A 20,532-nucleotide genomic window follows, 5' to 3' on the forward strand; every position below is an offset into this window, starting at 1 on the left:
CGACCCTTCCTTATTTTTCCACTAGTGTTTCATGTTTTCTATCTTCAAGTGATTTGGATGCCATACGGGGATGATCCAGCTAGGACCGTTCTGAGGACGTTGTATGCCGGTTGTATACACTACCGAGATATTGTTGAGCCATACAACCCAGATCGTGTACTACCACATTTGGGTTATGTTTAAGTTATTCCTTCTCTTAAACCTGAACCCAACTTTGCATACAGACCGAGAAACACGAAGAAGTGTGAGGTTGAGTTCATCATAGCATCAGCCAAGTCATCATGGCAACGTTTTACGCCATATTCATTTTGTCTCAATGTTTTGCAAATGAGACGTGCTGGTCATCCAGTAGATTGTTCATCGGGCTACATGGACTGGTCTTCTACATATTCTCATGATATCCTTCTCGCTGAGGACATCATGGATCTGGCCCGACCAAACACTACAAACACACACTATGTATGCATTTCATATTATGTGTTAAGGGTTTTGTTGCTCATTATCATTGTTATCTAACATAAGTAACATATTAAGTCATATGAGATGATGGATGCGATGGCTCGAGATTGGGACAGGCATTGTGGTTAGACCGTGTTGCTGACCCTCCTCATGATGATGGTGATGTTGGTGGTGATGAGTAGTTTTAGTGATTTGTTTTGATGTACTAGTTTAGATAAGTTTGTACGGTTGATGTACTATTTACACTGACATTGTTTTGTTATGTAGTAGGACTTCCCGATTACAATGCGGATATTACTAACTAGAACTTTGATTTAATGCAACATATTATACTAATCATTAGATATGTCATTAACTCATTATATCATAATATATGAATATCATAATAATAATCATTATAAACATTGACTCACAGTTACGAACTATAATATACAACAAAAATTAAACCAATAACCAACATCATGATAATATACTATGTAGTGAGTAAATGGTCCCACAAAGCACGTCTCATAACATAGAACTGATCCCATCCAACAACGTAACACTATCATCATACATGGTATGCCATACGTTATGAATGGGTGCACAGGTAATCTGGATGACAGCTCCAATCTAATATAATGCTCATAACTGCCAAGATGTGCAATCACCAGTTCCTGAGTCGGACCGGTTGCTATTAATCAGGATTGCCAAGGAAGAACAGTGACACACGGATAAAGGCTATCCCGTGTGCCCAGTCCAACCAAAATGACTACGGTGCTGAAGATCTGAGCAATAGGAAACAAGTCTTGCGAACATATCATCGAATGCACGTCAGTACACGATCCTCCTCTCTAGGTAATGTGCCGTATTGATGTGTCACTCTGATCAAAGTAAATACATTTATATAATTCCCAATGAGCAGCAATCTTATTTGCCATACTAGTCCGAAAAAAACTCCAATGGTTTTCACCACTGAAAAAAGCATATGCAATAGATTAAAATCCACAGTTACCGTTTGACTGGACATTCGTCCATCTAACGATGTATGGACTAATAATCCCCGAAACATAGTTGTGAGATGGAAATTCACTAGAAATGTCATCATCCACGATTTGCAAACCTATAACAATCAAATTATTCACTATTAATATTATAATTACATAAATATCAATATTATAATAATCAATATATATACTTAACAAACATATTACCTGTAGAAGTTGACATGCTCATAACTGAACCTACAAATCTGCTACCTCTCTTTGAAGACCCACAAGATGTGTACTCAAAACCACTCTTGCTACGTTTTGTACTTGGATAATTTTTTCGTGGTTCCCCTTTGGGGTTCTCAACGATGTCAGGCTCAAAAGCTGAATCACCAGAATTACAGAAATGATCCTCTAAACCCTAAGTAGCATTTCGCAAGATGGCAGCAAGATCACTATTTTGAATCTGGTCAACTAACTCTAAGAAGTACTGAGAATCCTGTTTAGCTTTAGATACAAAATCAAGGTTGTTAACCCCATCACCAACGATCAAAGTAGTCCAATAAGGATGTAAGTCTGTCAGGTACAGACTCTCCTTCGCCTCCAATCGTCTTTGTATGGCGCATGCACAAGGAATCACATGTGTGGTTCTCAACGTGCAACCGCAACCGCAACGCTCATAGACCACATTGGCCAACTCCCGCATACATTTTTTCTCCTTCAGTAAGAGCTCCATACAGTAATGCGAGGCTCGACCATTTAGCTTATACATAACTGCAGTCTTGTACAAGATCCCATGTCGACGCCGACACTCCTCCAGGTCAATCTCCACCATTTTCACCTGATTTTCTATGTCACTATGAGAAGTAGAAATTGTGGTGTCCAATGCACTTGTACTGCTAAAAATCCAATATTTCAGAGTTTAGTGTGCGCTTTCAACTCAGCTAGAGCATGTATTTCCAAGATGAAGAATGTTGTCCGTCCCAAACAAACTTCTCTTTGTACACAAGCCAAGTATTTTCCAGGTATTCGATAATTTTAGTCCACCTTCTGTTACCATCTCTCATGCATTCAACCGTGACTAAATAATCCATCTTAGAGGTGAAGTTAATTATTCTATACCAACTTCGCTTCAAAAATCTAGGACCAGCATCGAGGTTGCCCATGATGAGGTTCACTCTACTTTGCACATCTTTGTGGATATGCCATCTACATAACAAATGTGCAGAGTTAGGAAATATTTTCCGAACCACTTTCATAAGACCCAAATTACGGTCAGTTATGAGTGTAACAGGGACACCATTCACCCATATAAGCAACCTAAACTTCTCCAACACTCAATTGTAACTATCAGCTGTTTTGTTGGCCATCAGAGAATAACTAACCATAAGGTTCTTGTTACAAGGTGTCATACCAATGAGCTCTAGAAAAGGCATGTTATACTTATTGGTTTTGTACGTTGCATCCATACCAATAACATGCGGATAAGTACGAAGGATACTTGCCGAGCGAGGGTGCACCATGAACGCATATGTCATTACATTTGTCTCCTCAACCTTGTCTTATCCAATGAAGGTACTCGTGCTCTCGAGCAAGGTGGGGCAATTGTTGCATCACGTCTCTACCATTCACCCCTATAATTTTAGGCCTAACGTGCGACTTAATCATATCTTGAGCGAAAACCTTAACCACCAGACTAAGGTCGCTCATGGGTCTGTGCTCCTCACTGTAATGGATGAACTCATGATTGTGCATGCCACTTATCTCTGGATCTGCTTTGATCAACCATCCCGTTCAATTAGGGTAATCCAAAAACATTATCTTAACTCTCGCTCTATATCCACATGCTTTTGTTTTCTACACATTCTGATACGCTAAGATTCTTGCCTTCACCCCGATCTCTTTCACCCCGGTTACATCTCATATGTACACTCTCGACCACTAGACTCGAGTCTATGATTTGATGAAATTACCATCACAAAATCCAATTTCATGCGCCCTTGTTTTAACCCAAGCTTGTACATCCTTTTTCTCAACCCAAAGCATTTCATTATAAAATATGTGATTGTAATCTACATAATCACCCTCAAAATCCAGCAAATAAACCTAAAATATTTTAACATTTACTATTTAGACAACATATAATAACTATTGACATGTAATAATCACTAGTAATAACTTAATTAATCACAACTATTAATATTAACGAAATATTCATTAACAAAATAGCAGATTTTTGCACGACCATCATTGCTAACAACTAATTACAAAAAATTAGTTACATTAGCACGCCAACATATTCATTTTGAACTTATAATTACATAACCTAATATCAAATGTTCATTAACAACATTAATAGTTTTTCACAAAAATTATGCTAAGCAGAAAACTACTATTATTTATCAAAATATTCTAAATAAATAACGTACGAACTAACAAACACGGTAATAATCTGTTTTTTCGTTTCCTAGGTGGAGGAAATGGAAATTCATTTCGAAGGGAATTTTTGTTTCCTCCATGAGAAGCGAAATTTTGTTTCGTTTCCTCTTTCGGGGAAACGAAGATTTGTTCCGTTTCCTTGGTGGAGGGAATGAAAAAAAAACATTACCATGCGTTGGTGGTGGAATTGTTTTTTAAAAAACATACCATATTTCATTCCAGTGATGCTAGCGGCGTTGACGGTTCTTCGCCGGACATTGTACTGCTCCGGTGGTGTTGTGACAATGGTGGACCGCGACAGCGAGGTGGTGCTCTGGTAGTGGTGTTTGGCCGTGGTTGTGCGCAATTGTGGCTCCGATGATGGTGGTTTGTTGGTGCAGGTGATCCGCAGGTGGTGGTGTTGCTCGAGTGTGCCGTCGGTGGTGGTGGTGGTGCTACCGATGGTGGTGGTCGGGTGGTGGTATTGCAAGTGAGACATGGGTGAGAAAGTTAGAGTGGGGTGAGGTTAGATGAGAGGTGAGAGAGTAAGAGTGGGGTGAAAGGGGAGGGTATGGGGGAATTTAAAGGAAAAAATACGGGCGAGTTTTAGTAAATACGTGCGACAAATAGCAATAAGGAAATTTTAAGGGCAATTCTCTTGTAATATTACATTGAATATTTATTCTCATACCACCATTTATTAACGACTATCAAACAGGTTGTTAAGATCCTAGTTAAAGTCTTACAATATATTTAAATAAATATTCAACTTAATTTATAAGTACTACTATAATCTATGGATTGTTCTCCCACGAGTACAATAAGAATTGTGTTCCCACAAAGCGAAATAGATTATTTACGAAAACGAAAACGAACATTTTACAGTTGAAGTGAAACATTACAGGAATTCACTTATGAACACGAACATTTTACTGTTGAAGTGGAACATTACAAGAGTTCACTTACGAAAACGAACAATTTATTGTTGAAATGAAACATAATTTAATTACGAAAATAAATATTTTACTATTAAAGTTGAACATTATTAGAATTCAAATACTCAAATAGAACATTTGCTCATCAATATTGAGCATATTTTCACGAAAAATAAACATATTTTTTGTTGAAAAATAAGTTGTAGAAAACATTTTTTAAAATAGAATATTTGCTTATCGAAAATAGAATAATTTTCACAAGAAACAGACATATTTATTTGCTGAAAAATATGCTTAAAATGAACATTTATTAAAATAAAACATTTAATTATTAAAAACAGAATAATTTTTACAAAAAATAGAATATATTTCTTTCATATAATAGAACATTTACTCATTGAAATTGGAACAAATTTGTTAGATACACTGTGCTCCACCTTTAATCTGGAAGGTTGGGAGCACAATAGAATTTCATTAAGGGTCTGTTCTCTTCGGCATAAAACAGCTGAACTGAACTGAACTGAATTGAACTGAACTGAATTGAACTGAATTGAATTGAACTGAACTGATCTGAACTGAACTGAACTGAATTGAACTGAATTGAACTGAACTGAACTGAAATGAAATGAACAGTGATATGTGAGAGTAAAAGTATTGTCAAGAGCTGAACTGAACTGAACTGAACTGGTCTGAACTGAACTGAACTGAACTGAACTGAACTGAACTGAAAATAAGTTGGGGAGAACAGGCCCTAAGTTATGATTTCGGAGGATAAATAACAACTTTTGTGATTTAAATAGATGTAAAGCCGAAGCACACGCGTGGAAAGACAGCGACTCAGCGAGTGTGAGGACACAGGAATTTTTGCTTTTAAAGCTCTCTTTCCACCTCTGACCTCTCCCCATTCTCTTTCTCTGTGTGTTTGTTTGTGCTGTCCACTTCCGTTTAGCTGGGCAACAGACTATACCAAAAGCACACAGAACTCAGTTTATTGGTAGTTGCAATATCATCAAATTCAACAACAAAACAATACTCAAAAACTAAAGGATAATAGTTTAAAATGCAAATCAATCGTCTTGCTCCATTATCAGAAGAACCTTTTAATGAAGAAGAAACCAGAAAATTGTCAAAAAGAAGTCATGCATGGAAGAATTGGGTCAAAAACCTCTTTTTTAATAAGAAATCTGATCTTAAAATTCTTTTAAGTGTTCTTGCTTGCCCTCTTTTCCCTGTCTCTCTCCAACCAATTCAATCCATCCTTCAGGTAATTTTTTCTCTTTTTCTGTCTCCTTTTTCTTTAATCATGTGCTCCCAAATAAACTTGCAATTTTCCCCATTTTTCTTTGCAATGAAATTTTTTCATGGGGTTTGCTCTTTTGTTCATTTGCAAGGGTGGATTTTCTTAACTTATCTGAACTAAATTACTTAAACTTACTATACGTGATTAGACTGATCAACATTGATTTTAATCATAGGTTTACACATGATCAGCCCTGATTAGTCTTGGAACTAATTTTTATCTAAGGCTAAGACTTGAGAGTATGCAGTATGCACCCACAGTCGACATATTTATGTAATCCTAACATATGGGTATCAACTAAATCTCAAATTGCAGAAATTACTTTTTCATGTCCCCAATTCTGGTGTTAAACGACTTTAAAGTGAACATTTTCGGGTACATTTTCCCAATTGAACAACATAAAGTCTTGAAATTGGGTTTAAATTATTCTTACATGACACAGATATGATCATTTTTCATGAACTCTACTTTAGCGTAATTAGAGATATTGATGGTCAAATGTGCATCAGCAACTATGCAAAATATTAATAGGGGAGTACAATTTCTGAAATGGGTTTATATATGGCAGGTATCATCATTTTCGCAGTACATAATAGAGCAGTTTAAAGCAGCAACAGGTTGCAAAAAGCTAGAAAAAATGGTGGTGAAAAACATATTTGCAACAGGGAAAGTAAGCATGACAATGCTAGAAGAGCCGAGTTTAAGCGGCTCACCAGCCGCTGTGGTAGCAGCTGGAGCCACTCATAAGGGGTGCTTTGTGATGTGGGAAATGCTGCCTAACAAGTGGTCAATTGAGCTTGTAGTTGATGGTCATAAAGTCCTAGCTGGTAGTGATGGCAATGTGGCTTGGCGTTACACGCCCTGGCTTGGCTCCCACCCGGCTAAAGGCGGCGTCCGCCCCCTCCGCCGCGCCCTTCAGGTTAGCTTCATTTCTCAGTACATAAATTGTTGTGTTTATTTTGATCAAGTTATTCAATTATCAGAGATTAGTAGCCTCTTTTTTCTGGCAGTTGAAACTAGTGGTCCTAGTATCTTATTCTTTATTGATTGAGAATTTTCTCTCTTTACAATACACCTTTAGTTCTTCCCTCATTTTCCTATCTCAATTGAAGTGAGAACGTTTGAAAAGATCAACCTCTAGATACTCCTACTTGTACCATGATCATAATGTAGTTGCTCAGTTATGACAAAATCTCGTCTAAGACAGTCTTGTGATAAATTGTGGTAACTTTTTACCCGAAATGAATCCTTATAATAAAAGTGACTTTTTTAACATAAATAATAATTCCTTTAATTCAAAATAAAATTGACCTTTTTAGAACAAAAAATGTGATATTCATATAATAACTTTATGGCAAAGCGATCTTACACAAAACTTACTTTGGTCGAAAAAATAATAGGAGTATTTCTTCTATCTATTCGTCCCAAAATATACGTTATGTTTTAAATTTTTACTCGAGGTATAATTCGAAAGATACTTTTAGATATTTGTTGAGACCGGAAGAAAATTCAAAGCAAGACTACATTAATTAGTTTGGTGGATATTTAGCTAAAGATGAGCCTGGATCAAATACAATTGCAATCTTACACGACCATTTGACTCAATGAAATCACTACCTTATATATTTTGACGTCTCTTTTAATTACAGTCTGTCGGTAAACTAATCTTATCACACCTTAATATCATAACATATTTACAACTTTTTAAACCTAATCAACCTCAAAACTTATTCTGTTAAGGTTAAAAGAGAGCACCCTTAGGAGTCGTTTGGTTCAATATATGGAATGGAAAGGGAATGGATACAAATAGAGGGAAATGGTAACAAGAATGGTTACCTTTATTGAGTGTTTGGTTCAAGCCAATGAATGGAAATGAAGGGTAACCATTAACTTCAAGTAATAGATTTTATTACTTGAGTGGGAGGTAAGGTAACAAATTGGGAGAATCCATTACCATCAAGTAATGGTAAGGGATTAATGAGGGGTTGAACCAATCAAACAAGAAGAAAAGGAATCAGTAATTGATTCCGTTTCTTAAAATCCAAAAATAGTGAACCAAACAACCCCTTAAGGTATTAAAAAACTTTAGCCTTCTAGTTTTTGTTAATTTTTTTTTTAGGGGAGTTATTGATTATGCTTAAGACTTAATGAGTTGTAATCTTTGCTGCTATAGATTATGAAACTAATTAAACCAAAAGAAAATTAGTGCATATGATTGCAATAGGGGGAGAGTGTGGCTTCATTATGGGCTTACAGCCTTACACTTTCACCAATATGGGTTCTCAATATCAACTTGTGTCACGCCTATATCGTAGCATGTGCTTCCCACTTTGAGGCTTCCCTTTTTTTTTTTTCTTTTTTCTTTTGGGGGTAGGAAGGAATCTAAATAGGATTTGAACATTACACCAATTCTGTTAGACTGTTACTATACCGAACATTCGCATTGCTTATACTCCAAAATGGTCCCACAATTGTCATATATCAAAAGATGGTATTAATCCAAATTTGAAGAATTTCCAAGAAATTGCTGTTAGATCAAGCTAGAATTTGCCTAAGTTTTTTCTAAGTAACCTAATCTTTGAAAGCTTTGTTTGTGTTTTTCTCAAGTGGGCAATTCTTGTTGATGAGAAAATGTTGTACCTAGTGTGAATGAGTGAATTTTAGTCCTTGTTGTTGGCCTTGACCATGAAGAGTCTCTCTAGTTGTAGATAATAGGTTGAGATCTATCCGATCAAATTTTTTCTATGCCTTTTTTGACATTCTAAATTGAAAAGGGAAAATTTATGGATTGTGATGACTTTGTGTAGTTTGTTAAAGAAAATACATAACTAAATAAGTCCTCCTTATGATCGAGAATAATACCCGTGGATATTGTTTGAGATATCAAAAATTAATTGTCACATTTCCAATTATATAGCTTCAAAATGTTTCAGTTTATGCTCCTACCTATTATTTGAATATATTAAGGAAGATGTACGTTATAATCTGTATAGCATGGGTACTTCTTCTAGGTCACGTACTCGTACTCGTACCCGTACCCGATACGATACGTATTCTCTATGGATACGCGTACCCTTTCCTAAAACTTCAAAATCTTATCATTTTCTGTTCCCGCACCCGAATCCGCACCCGTACCCGTATCCGTATATGTGCAACCTAGGTTATAATAAGGCTAAAAATTGAAATTTTATAATAGACTGAAAAAATCCAATAGGACATAGTGCTTAGATCTTTAAACATACCTTAATTTAAGTAGAATGACAGAGATGGGAAGGAAAGGAAAAAACTTTTATGAAGTATAAGTGGAAATTTTAGTTTCGGATCTAGAACAATATATTAAATTATTAATGATTTCGAAATAGAATTTTAATAGGTTACTGGGGGTAAATGGTCAAGTTTTGAAAGAAAGGCCACATATTTCTTCTTTCTAATAAAAATTGTTCAATTATAATCCTTAGTTTTTGAATGGTCCGTACAATATAACAAGTAATTTACAGAGAGTGTCCAGTTACTATAAATAGGATTTAGATCCTTTTGCAGGCATTACTCCTGTTGGGGTAGTGTGGAATTAAATCCTGCTGGGTGTTGGTGTGTGATATAGTTTTGTTACCTAACAACTGAAGTTGCTATACGGATCTTGGTACGCAGTAGCTACCACAATTAATTGGTCTTTGATAGTCTTATGTGTTTCCTCTCATCCACACTCATTTTCTTGTACCAAGTAGACAATGTACTGTAGTTCAATAAATTATTTTGATTGATGAATTAACATCTTGAAAAGCTAGTTTGATAGGAAAGTCAATGGGGTAGTTCAATCTTTATTTATTTGCTGTAATGCTGCCTATTTTCTGTTCGATCTACTATCGGGTTTAGAAAACTGTCCTTGACCACTTACAAGAGGTGGGTAGCTATTTCAAAATTGGATCATCATCCTATTTTGCCACTCAATTATACTTTCGATAAGTATCTTCTATCTTCTACCATTATTATATACATGTAAAATAACATTACTCAATTCTAAGTCGGGCTTTGTTCTTTTCACCCCTAAATGAAGTTTAAGGTAAAATTAGCTTAAATAAGGGTGAATTCGTTGTAAATTTTAAGTCGAAACAAGCTACTAAACACACGTTCACCTCACTTCAAAAAAAAAAAAAAAGTTCCAAGAAAAATTATTTTCAATATACATATATATTACAATAGATTAAAGTTTCAATTAGTTCAAATAAAATCATTTAAGCTCAATTAAGATGAGGAGAATGCATCACAAGTTTTATCAATTTTTTTGAGAGGTTGATCTAGAACTAGTTGTATTCCATTCCTCCTACTGAATCAAAATTGTCACTAAAATAGAGAAGAGGAATAAATTGTACATGTCAATTGTCAAATATGGTGTGATTTATGCCCAACTTGTCCTTTTTCTTAAAAAAATATTCTTTTTAGCTTGATTACTTTAGAAGTTTAAAGGAAGTACTAGCTATCTATTCATGCTTAGTTGTGTGAGATTTTTCCTAGTTAACATGTTCTATCTTAACATGTTTGAGCTCCAATCATAATTAAAAACGGAAAAAAGGGGTTGGAGAAGGAAAATCACTTATTCTAGTGGGTCCCACTAAGTACTCTTGACAAAAACACATATGGTATCATGATTAAGATGGACTGTAATAAGAGATGATCTCATAAAAAGCTAGACATTTCTTTCTGCAAAGGTATCTTTTCAGTCCCTTTAATTCGTTGTAATTTCAGGAATAGCACCTTTTAGATTAAGTAGAACTAGAAGTATATGTTAAGCAATGCGAAAAGTGGAAAACATTATTTACATCTATGGATGTCTGATTTTGGCATGAGTTTGTGAGATTCCTATCATAATAACCCTTATGTTTTATTTTGATTATGATAATGCATAATGTAAATTTGTAAGGGAGGTTTTATGCTTTTCTATTTCACCTCAAAACAATTATTTTTCTAATGAAATTTGATTACAATGTAGAACCACTTAGACATATAGTATTGAGTGGTATCAATGAAAATTCATAAAAAAGGAATAGATGGATGAAGTTTTTATAAACGCGGATAGTGTTAGATAATATATACTCTGTAATCTTGAAGTGTTGCCATTAATAAAATATATAGTGTTATAATATATGTCTAACTATGTCGGAAAACCTGATATGAGGATGATAATATAAACCAGATAATATATAAACTGTACAACAATCTATCCTAATAAAAATAGAATTAATATATTCTCTATTGTCACACCCCGCAATCATAGCAAAGGGTCGTACACAAAGGTTGGATCTAGAATTAATAAAGAGCTATCAAGGTAGGCCTTCGGGGAAGATGTATGTTGAACCTCATGTATGTTGTGCACATGTGAGATGTCCCGCATTGGAGAAAGATGAGAGAAAGTAACACAATATAAATTAGAGGAGCTACTCCTACTATTGCCAATTGGTTTTAATATGGAACCTCCTTTGGGCATGTATGTGGACCGAACTCTCCTCCGTATTGGGTTGCCCACGCCCATTTTCAGTTATATCAAATTTATGATGGTATCAGAGCTCAAGGTTGTTGGGTGTTTTATATTGGACATTTATCATGCAACTGAATAAGTTGGAACCCGTATTTAACCCAACGTAATATTTTCGCGAACAAAATGAATATCTGTTAGGAAATATTCCATCTCAACATAGAAGATATATTGTCTATCAGATAGTAGCATGAGTTTTCTTTTGCAAAATTATACTAAATGTTATAGTGATTCCGATTGTTAATTAACCCGGATACCAAATGAACAAATATAGCTCGTCTAAAAAGTACAAAGAAGTCGTGATATCATACATATAAAATATATGTTAGTTTCGTTTGTGAGTCTAAAGTACCCACCCATCGTAACATTTCCAATATCTTAGCTGTTGTTCATCACTAAAACGACATCCATTACTGAGATTGCTGTCAGAAGTCAAGTTGTAACATGGGGTTAAAGATCATTATTTGTCATAAAGTATATTAGTGATCTCATGTTAAATAATAACCTACGACTTCTTTTGAGACATTGCTTACTGATCTACCCCTTAAAATAATCAATTGGAGTCGAGTACTTATGTTTGACAATTTTGAGCCACTAAAGATTGACCTTCCTGTGGAACCCTTGAGATTTGAGAAGGGTAATTAGGAGTGGTCCCCACACTTGATTTACCAAATAATCTCTCAATTAAAAGTTAATTAGTAGCATTCATGTCTTTGTCCTTCTTTAATGAATCTTGGACCTTGTTCTCTTGGAGGTACTCTACTTGGACGTATACCAAAACGCATAAAGATTTGGATTTGGTTATTTTTAAAGGATGATCATATCTTATTTGTTCTTCTTTTGTAAAATTTATGAGTTTGTATGCACATGTCGAATATGTGTAAATTAGTGTCAATTTAAAACTCGTAGTAACATAGGCCGACTATGTCATTAGCTACATCTTTCGTCCCAATTGTATCGCAATAGTTTAATGCTTGCACTATTCACATAAGCTATTGTGACTTTTTTTAATTATATGAAGACAGAAGTTGCATTTGTCTGATTGTATGTTTTTGAAATATCAGTTTGTTACAAATTTTACTAATGGATGATCAAATATATAAATGGTCAAAGTTTCGCTTCGAAAATAAAATTTCAAACTTTTGCAATTATTAAATTGGGAGAGAGGGAGTATATCACTCAAACTGGGATATTGGTGTTTGACATCGGTACAACTTCTAGTTTTAAAATTAGCTATTTTATGAAAAAATTTACATGTTTTTGGTAAAAAATGAAGCAAAGGTTCATACCGATTTTAAACTGTATCAAAAGGCAGAAGTAAGTACTTGAGATTAATTGAATAGTCGATCACATTTCATTGATCAGACCAAATCTAAAATCAATCATCTTCCATGCTTGTAAGTCTTTGATCAGATATTTATGTTTTATTTATAGGGTAATGTTATTTAGGGCTACATATAAGCATTAAATATATGTTTTAGAGGAAATAATTTATGAATTCATGACAAAATTTCACCTCATTTGAGGTAATAAATGCTTGATTCCAATTTTTATTTCTATTTTAAACTTCTTATATGTAGCCCAAAGGGCTATGTATATCATTTTCCTTATATCTTTTGCGTTAACTCTTTATTTATAGGGACTTGATCCTATGGCGATTTCAGAAGCATTTTCTGTAGCTCAGTACATGGGAGAGAAGGAGATTATGGGCATTGATTGTTTTGTCCTGAAATTATCTGCTGAGCAAGATGATCTTGCTGATCGTAGTGACAACATAGCAGAGACCATCAAGCATGTGACTTTTGGCTACTTCAGCCAAAAGAGTGGCTTCTTAGTTTACCTAGAAGACTCTTACTTAACAAGAATACAGTCCCCTGGTGCATGCCCTCGCTACTGGGAAACCACAATGGGTTCGAAAATCGAAGATTATCGGACTGTGGAAGGTGTCATGATCGCACACTCTGGTCAGACACACGCGATCATCACCCGATTTGGTGATAATCTCAAGTCGGGTACTCCTACTATCCTAAGGATGGAGGAGGCTTGGATGATCGACGACTTTGCCTTCAATGTGCAAGGGCTTTCTATGGACTGCTTTATCCTTCCACAAGATGTCAAGAGCAATTGCCTGGAGGAGAAGCTCAAACAAGTTCCATACTTCCCACTTGATCGATGATTGCGGAATTCATCAGCTAAACAGCACTAACAAGCTTCATGGATGAAGTTCTACACATTAACAATGGGTGGGATAGGTTTATTACTAATATTTTGCCTAAATGGTTTTGGCATATGGGAATTTTAACCGTTCTTTTTTGGGGGGTTTTTGTATATAAATTACCTACTATATATGAACCACCAGTAAATAAACTACTTGTAACAAGAACCATATGGGTAATGGTGACCCATTTATTCACTTTTTGTAAGCATTCGAAGCATATAATATTTGCTTCAGTGTGTTGTCTTTTATTAGATATGGAATGTTTTGGATAATTCAACTGTCTCACACTACTTTCCTAAGGTGATTCAGATTCCTACAAACATTAACCGATCAGAATGGAGATTTTTATAGTTACTGATAGATCCTAATTTGTGATGAATTGGTATTCATATCTCTTATAAGTGTACATATGAAAGTTGTAAAATAGTACTAATATGAGCTTTGCATGAATGTGAACATGTTGCCACTCCAAAAGATTCAAGTATTGTCCTATGGGCTATGAGGATGGAAGACCTCATCAAGTTTGCAAGATCGGTGATCTTCTAGCAGTTCATAGAGTGTAGGACATGTCTTAGTTAAGTCTTGAAAGAAGAAGTAAAACCCTAGGGTGATGACTCTTCAGTAGGTTGGAGACAATTGACGCCTGAGTTGGTTACCCCTTTCTATTTGTGTCACTTTATGAAATTGTCATAACATTTAATATAGGAAAAATTGACAATAGAGGTCTCAACTTTGGGTGATAATTTTTAAAAGGTCTGAACTATTGATTAACCTGTGTAGGTCCCAACTTTAGGGGGTATTAACTTTTAGCGGGCCTTAGTGACTTGAAACTGGCTTAATAGGTCACAACTTGTAAAACTTGGGTCACACCAGAAGGGTTAATTGAGGGAGGGAAGTAGGAACTAGGTGAGATTTTAAAAAAAATCGCGAGTTTTAAGTCATCGAGGCCCACTAAAAGTTAAGACCCCCTAAAGTTGGGACCTATACAGGTTAATCAATAGTTCAAACCTTTTAAAAATTATCGCCCAAAGTTCAGACCTCTATTGTCAATTTTTCCTTTAATATATTCATTTGCAAATAATCTATCTTTGATTGTTAAAAAACTCTGGCAGTTACAATACCTATTCAGTATTTCAAAGCTAAGCAATTTGAAAAACAAACTTGTGATTTCGAAGTAGGTGTAAAACATCTTAATATTGCTAAAGATTATTATTTAATCTTCATATATTGAGTTGTAAATCATGTTCATATAACGGTTTTAGAAATTATAGTAGTGTTTTGGTTAAACGTTACTTCTTCGTTTTGTCATAGGAGCATTTTGACTTTTGTGGTCAAAGTTGGAATTTTGTCTTAAACATAAGATACAAGGTTTAGCAGATGTCTCAAATGCCTTGGACACTTGGTGTTGTGCCTTGAAAATTTATGAATCTCATTGAATAATCCGAGTCTTTGCAAACAAGGTGTGCAGTCTTCATCGAGAACTATTAAATTATCATCGTGCTACGTAAAAACACGTTAGATTGATACACTCTCTTGTGATTTGTGATATACAACATATAAGCAACAATTTTATACTATCAAACAGATTTGAACAACATAATTATGTAAAATTATGATTAAGATTAAAAACTCTTCTTCTTATTATTCTGCCATCACAAATATATAGTACAATGTTTTAGGAATCCTACAAGAAAAAGGAAGCCTAATTCTATCTAGAAAGACATTCCTAATTATCTTAACATCCTCCCACAAGTTGGAGTATGGGAAGGTTCCACTATGTCCAACTTGGACAAAAGAAACTCCAATTGAGGCTTGCCTAGAGCCTTAAGGAAAATCTCCTCTAATTGAGCTATAGTAGCCATATAAGATGGAGAAATAAGTTCTTCAATGATGACATCACGCAAAAAATGACAATCAATCTCTATACGTTTTGTGTGTTCATCAAATACAAAATTTTGTGATGAATGAAGTGCAGACTAACTCAAGAGAAGACTTTTTAACCACTTCGACTCACATGCAATAGCAGCCATGAGCGATATTCTGCTTCGGCACAGGAGTGAGAAACTGTATATTGTTTCTTAGTCTTACTGAAAATAGGAGAATGATCCAAGAAATTAACAATCCAACCTGTGATAGATTAATGAGTGACTGGACAAGAATCTCAATCTAAATCACATCATCCCTGCAGGCATAACTCACTCCCGACATGAAGTAAACTACCTTAGCCAGGGGTGCCTTTCAAATATCGGACCACGCGAAGCGCATATCCCAATGTTCCCGTTGAGGTCCCTGCATGAACTGAGATAACACATGCACAACATAAGCCAAGTCAGGACAAGTGACAACTAAGTAAATCAAGCATCTAACAAGCCACCAATAGGCCTTGACATCCTCCCACAAATCGCAAGAGGCATGTGCCAAAATATTTTAGAAGAGGTAGGGGGATCATGGGGGCGCCATTCACTAACGTAAAACGAGTTCTTAAGTGAGCCCAAAGACGATGAGCATCATGAAACTTAGAAAGAGTGGATTTTACCTCAGGTTTGATGGTGTTGGTGATTCACGAAATAATCATAGCATAAACAGTTACCCAATCTAGCATATAATAGGGAGGCATAGCCTCAGTTATTGTGCCATCAAGAAATCTGACTTCCCTATGAGCCTCGAGCGCCATCTTAATATCAGCGGCACAATCATCATAATTGCCAAGCTTTAGACGCGTAGGAGTGATAAAATCACCAGGGGATCACGAGGATCAAGACAAAAGGAGAATTAGGGTTAATAGAGGGCGACAGTGGGGTATTATGTGGTGGTGGGGGGCGGTGGTGGGGTGTAATCCTCGCCGGCCATGGAGGAAAGAAAACGGCAGCCACAACAACGTAACCATAATAAACGATGGTTGGAAAAAAAATCAATTTTGGTGCACACGGCAAGTAAGGAGACGGGAGAGAAAACAAATTAGTTTATTGGCTCCGATTATATTAGGGCTAAAAGTTGTGTATTCTCATTAGCTATTTTAGGAATCCTACAATGAAATGAATTCCTATCATACATAATACTTCTTTGCTATACATATCTCAACACCCTTGCTCAAAGTTGGAGCATATGGTGTTCAAGAATGCCCAACTTGGACAACAATAAATCAAAATGAGACTTCCCATGAGCCTTAGTAAAAATGTCTATCAACTGAGCAGAAGTACACACATGCAAAGGATCAATAAGACAGAACAAAGTGGCAATCAACCTGAATATGTTTTGTACATTCATGAAAATCGGAATTTTCGCAAGATGAAGAACATACTGAATGTCACAAAAAAGAGGAATAGACTTGGGATGATGAAATCTCAAACTCAACAAAAGACCCTTCAACCACTTGAGCTCAAGTAATAGCACCCATCAAAAGATTTTTCGCTTCGGCAGCTGAGCGAGAAACAATATGTTGTTTCTTAGTCTTCCAAGAGATAGGATAATGTCCTAAGAAAACAATCCAGCCAGATAAAGAACGCCTAGTGAGGGGACAGACAACCCAATCAGAATCACGCAATCCTTGTAGAGATAACTCACTACTTGAACGCAACAAAATGCCTTGACCTAGAGTACCTTTCAGATATCGAACGACACGAAGGGCGACATCCCAATGAGCCTGTCGAGGCTCTCGCATGAACTGAGACAGGATATGCATGAACAACATAACCTAAATCTGAACGAGTGACAACTAAGTAGATGAGGCGGCCAACAAGGCCTCGGTAGGATGCAACATCAACAATGACTAGGCCATCTGTGTGAGCAAGACGATGATTTTGCTTAATAGGAAAAGCACTAGGTTCAGCACCTAACATCCCTACTGCTTCAAAAATAATATTATCCAACGTATATTTACGTTGACACATGAAAAGGCCAGATCAACTACGGGAAACTTCAATGCCAAGAAAGTATTTTAACAGGCCAAGCTCCTTCATTTTGATGCAATCACTCATATAAGACTTAAACATAGTAAGTGCAGCAGAATCATTCCCAAAATTAATGAGATCATCGACATAGACAAACACATTAAGTTCAACAAAGCCACGAGTATAAGTAAACAAAGAGTAATCAGAATAAGATTGCAGGAAACCGTAACTTTTCAAGGCACAGACTAGTTTGGCAAACCAACAATGAGGAGCCTACTTCAAGCCATGCATACAATGATATGCGTAAACAACAAACCATCTTAGGATTTGGACAATCAAAACCACGAGGAAGTTTTGTATAAACTTCCACATCAAGATCACCATGTAAAAATGGATTATGAATATCTATCTGATGTAGCTCCCAATGTTTACAAGCAGCGATAGCAAGAAAAGCCCGAACAATAGTCATCTTTGCTGCGGGAGCAAAGGTTTCATTATAATCTGCCCCGACTTCCTAATGGTTTCCTAAGACAACTAAACGAGATTTCGGATGTTCCACATAATCATCAGATAAATATTTGATACAATACACCTATTGACTTCCTAAGGCACGCTTTTGAAGAGGAAGTTCCTATAAATTCCATGTGTCATTATCCTACAAGGCACTGATCTCATCCTACATAGAAGCTTTCCAGCCATCATCCTTCATAGCTTCTTTAATAGCTTTGAGGTAAGTGTTAGCAATAAAAGCAGTATTAAACTTCTGATAATTCATAGAAAAAAATTTGCAATTGTTATAATGAGCTATAGAATAAGGAGTGCCTGAGGTACTCGATAAGGAGATAATAGAGGGAGATGGACTTTCAGCAACCACAAAGTGAGTAACAAAATCTTTTAATAAAATCGAAGAAAATTCATCCCTTTTTCCTCGGTCTAGATCAACAGTGGCATAATTTGGAATCACTTTTTCATCATTACCAACAAGAGTGGGCTAGCAGAGAAGCCCAAATGACCAAAAAGAATGAGAGACGGGATTAGTTGGCCGGGATTGGATCGCATCTGATAAAGCTGGAGAAAGGGGAGAAGAGCTAGAGGGGATACATGCTAGGCTTGGGCCAGCTTTTAAAGGACAAGTGGAGAGACGAGAGGGCGTTGGGCCTCCAGCGGACGAGACAGGAAAGGAGGAAGGGGGAGAGTCATGGGTCGCTGAGCCTTCAGCGTTGGGCCTCCAGCGGACGAGACAGGAAAGGAGGAAGGGGGAGAGTCATGGGTCGCTGAGCCTTCAGCGTGTGATACAAGAGTGATTTTAGGAGATGTGAGGGGGTCATGGGGCGCTGGATCTGGGCCAGCGGGAGGGGGGATTTATGGGGCTGGGTTGGGGTTAAATTTGCGGGAGATAGAGGATTATTTTGTGGGGGGCGTGAGTTATGGGAGAGGAAGGGAATCCATCAAAATTCGGGTGAATTGGGTGTGTGTCTATGGGAAAGAGAGAGTATGGAGTGATATAGTATCTTCAGGCGATTCAAACAGAAACACTTCTTAAAAATATTTCACAACATGTGAAACAAAAATTCTTTAGTATCCAAATCAAACAACTTCAGACCTTTCTTACGAAAAGGATATCCCATAAAAATGCACTTTCTACTCCGACTAGCAAACTTGTCACCCTTAGTTTTGTCATTATGAGCAAAACATAGACAACTAAAGGTACGAATAGCCTCATAAGCAGGATAATAGCCATGAAGAACTTCAACAGAGAATTTATTATCTAAAAGAACAGAAGGATATAGATTGATGAGATGAACAGCAACAAGAGCACTCTCGCCCTAAAATTAGATAGGCAAAAGCCTGAAAACACAAAGTCCGATCCCTACATTGAGAATGTGTTTATGTTTTTACTCAACCCGCCCATTTTATTTAGGGGTGGCTACACACGAGGTCTGAAAAAGAATACTAGTGGCACGAATATAATCAAGGAGACAATTAAATTCAGTGTCATTGTCACTTTGAACTATTTTGATGGTTTGAGAGAATTGATGATCAACCATAAGCCATAAACATTTGAAATACTTTAATTTTATCCTCCAATAAATAAATCCACACAACACGAGAAAAATCATCAACTATTGTAAGAAAATTCCAGGCACCACAAGAGGAAACATGTCTATAGAAACCCCATAAATCACAATGTATTATCTCAAAAATCCTACTAACTCTATTATCGCTCAAATCACAATGGAACCCCATAAATCACAATGAAAGAATAGGATTATAAGGGATTTTTGGGCTGCGTTAGTAAACTGAGGCTGCATTTAGTAACCCCCTTATTTTATTTTGGATGAGAGAGTGTGTGGTCCAATAGTTAAATGATAGAATGATTAAAGCAATAGTGGGTCATATCCCAAAATAGAAGTGTAAAGAGTATTCTAGGACATATAAAAAAAAGAAAGTGTAAAGAGTATTCTAGGACGGAGGGAGTATTATTTATTTCTATTCTTGGTAGCATGTCCCATGTACTATCTCCTCTTTTCCACCCATGTCATCCAATTTTTTAATATTTTAACCCACTTTTAGGTTCTTTCTCACACTTTTCAGTTTCTCTCCACCTTTTTAGTTTCTCTCTCATACTTTTGTACTTCCTCCTTGGTTATCTCTGAAAGTGATCGAAGTGAGTAAACTAAAAAGAAACGAATAAAGTAATAAACTAGGGAAAAAGGATACAAGTTCTCTAAAAATGACCTAAAAATGAGTAATGTTGATATGATATATACATAGTTGAAAAATAATAATAAAATAGGAAAAATGTTACAAGGT

General features: G+C 36.0%; 1 protein-coding gene across 1 annotated transcript; it reads left to right on the top strand.

The window, feature by feature from the left end:
- The first annotated feature begins 5,619 nt into the window (after positions 1-5,619).
- Positions 5,620-14,188, top strand: LOC104891332 (uncharacterized). The gene is made up of 3 exons (XM_010677011.4): positions 5,620-6,044; positions 6,649-6,999; positions 13,250-14,188. Exons 1-3 carry the CDS (start codon positions 5,841-5,843, stop codon positions 13,784-13,786), a joined length of 1,092 nt encoding a protein of 363 aa, XP_010675313.1. The 5' UTR covers positions 5,620-5,840; the 3' UTR covers positions 13,787-14,188.
- Positions 14,189-20,532: the final 6,344 nt, after the last annotated feature.

The sequence above is a fragment of the Beta vulgaris genome, chromosome 4 (assembly GCF_026745355.1).
Source record: "Beta vulgaris subsp. vulgaris cultivar EL10 chromosome 4, EL10.2, whole genome shotgun sequence".
Classification (NCBI taxonomy): Eukaryota; Viridiplantae; Streptophyta; class Magnoliopsida; order Caryophyllales; family Amaranthaceae; genus Beta; species Beta vulgaris.

What these genes read in the sequence shown, in the direction of transcription:
- LOC104891332 (XM_010677011.4), top strand. Translation starts at nt 5,841, where the DNA reads ATGCAAATCAATCGTCTTGCTCCATTATCAGAAGAACCTTTTAATGAA. An exon ending in CAATTCAATCCATCCTTCAG is followed by an intron (nt 6,045 to 6,648) that starts GTAATTTTTTCT and finishes TATATATGGCAG; the next exon opens with GTATCATCATTTTCGCAGTA. An exon ending in CCCTCCGCCGCGCCCTTCAG is followed by an intron (nt 7,000 to 13,249) that starts GTTAGCTTCATT and finishes CTTTATTTATAG; the next exon opens with GGACTTGATCCTATGGCGAT.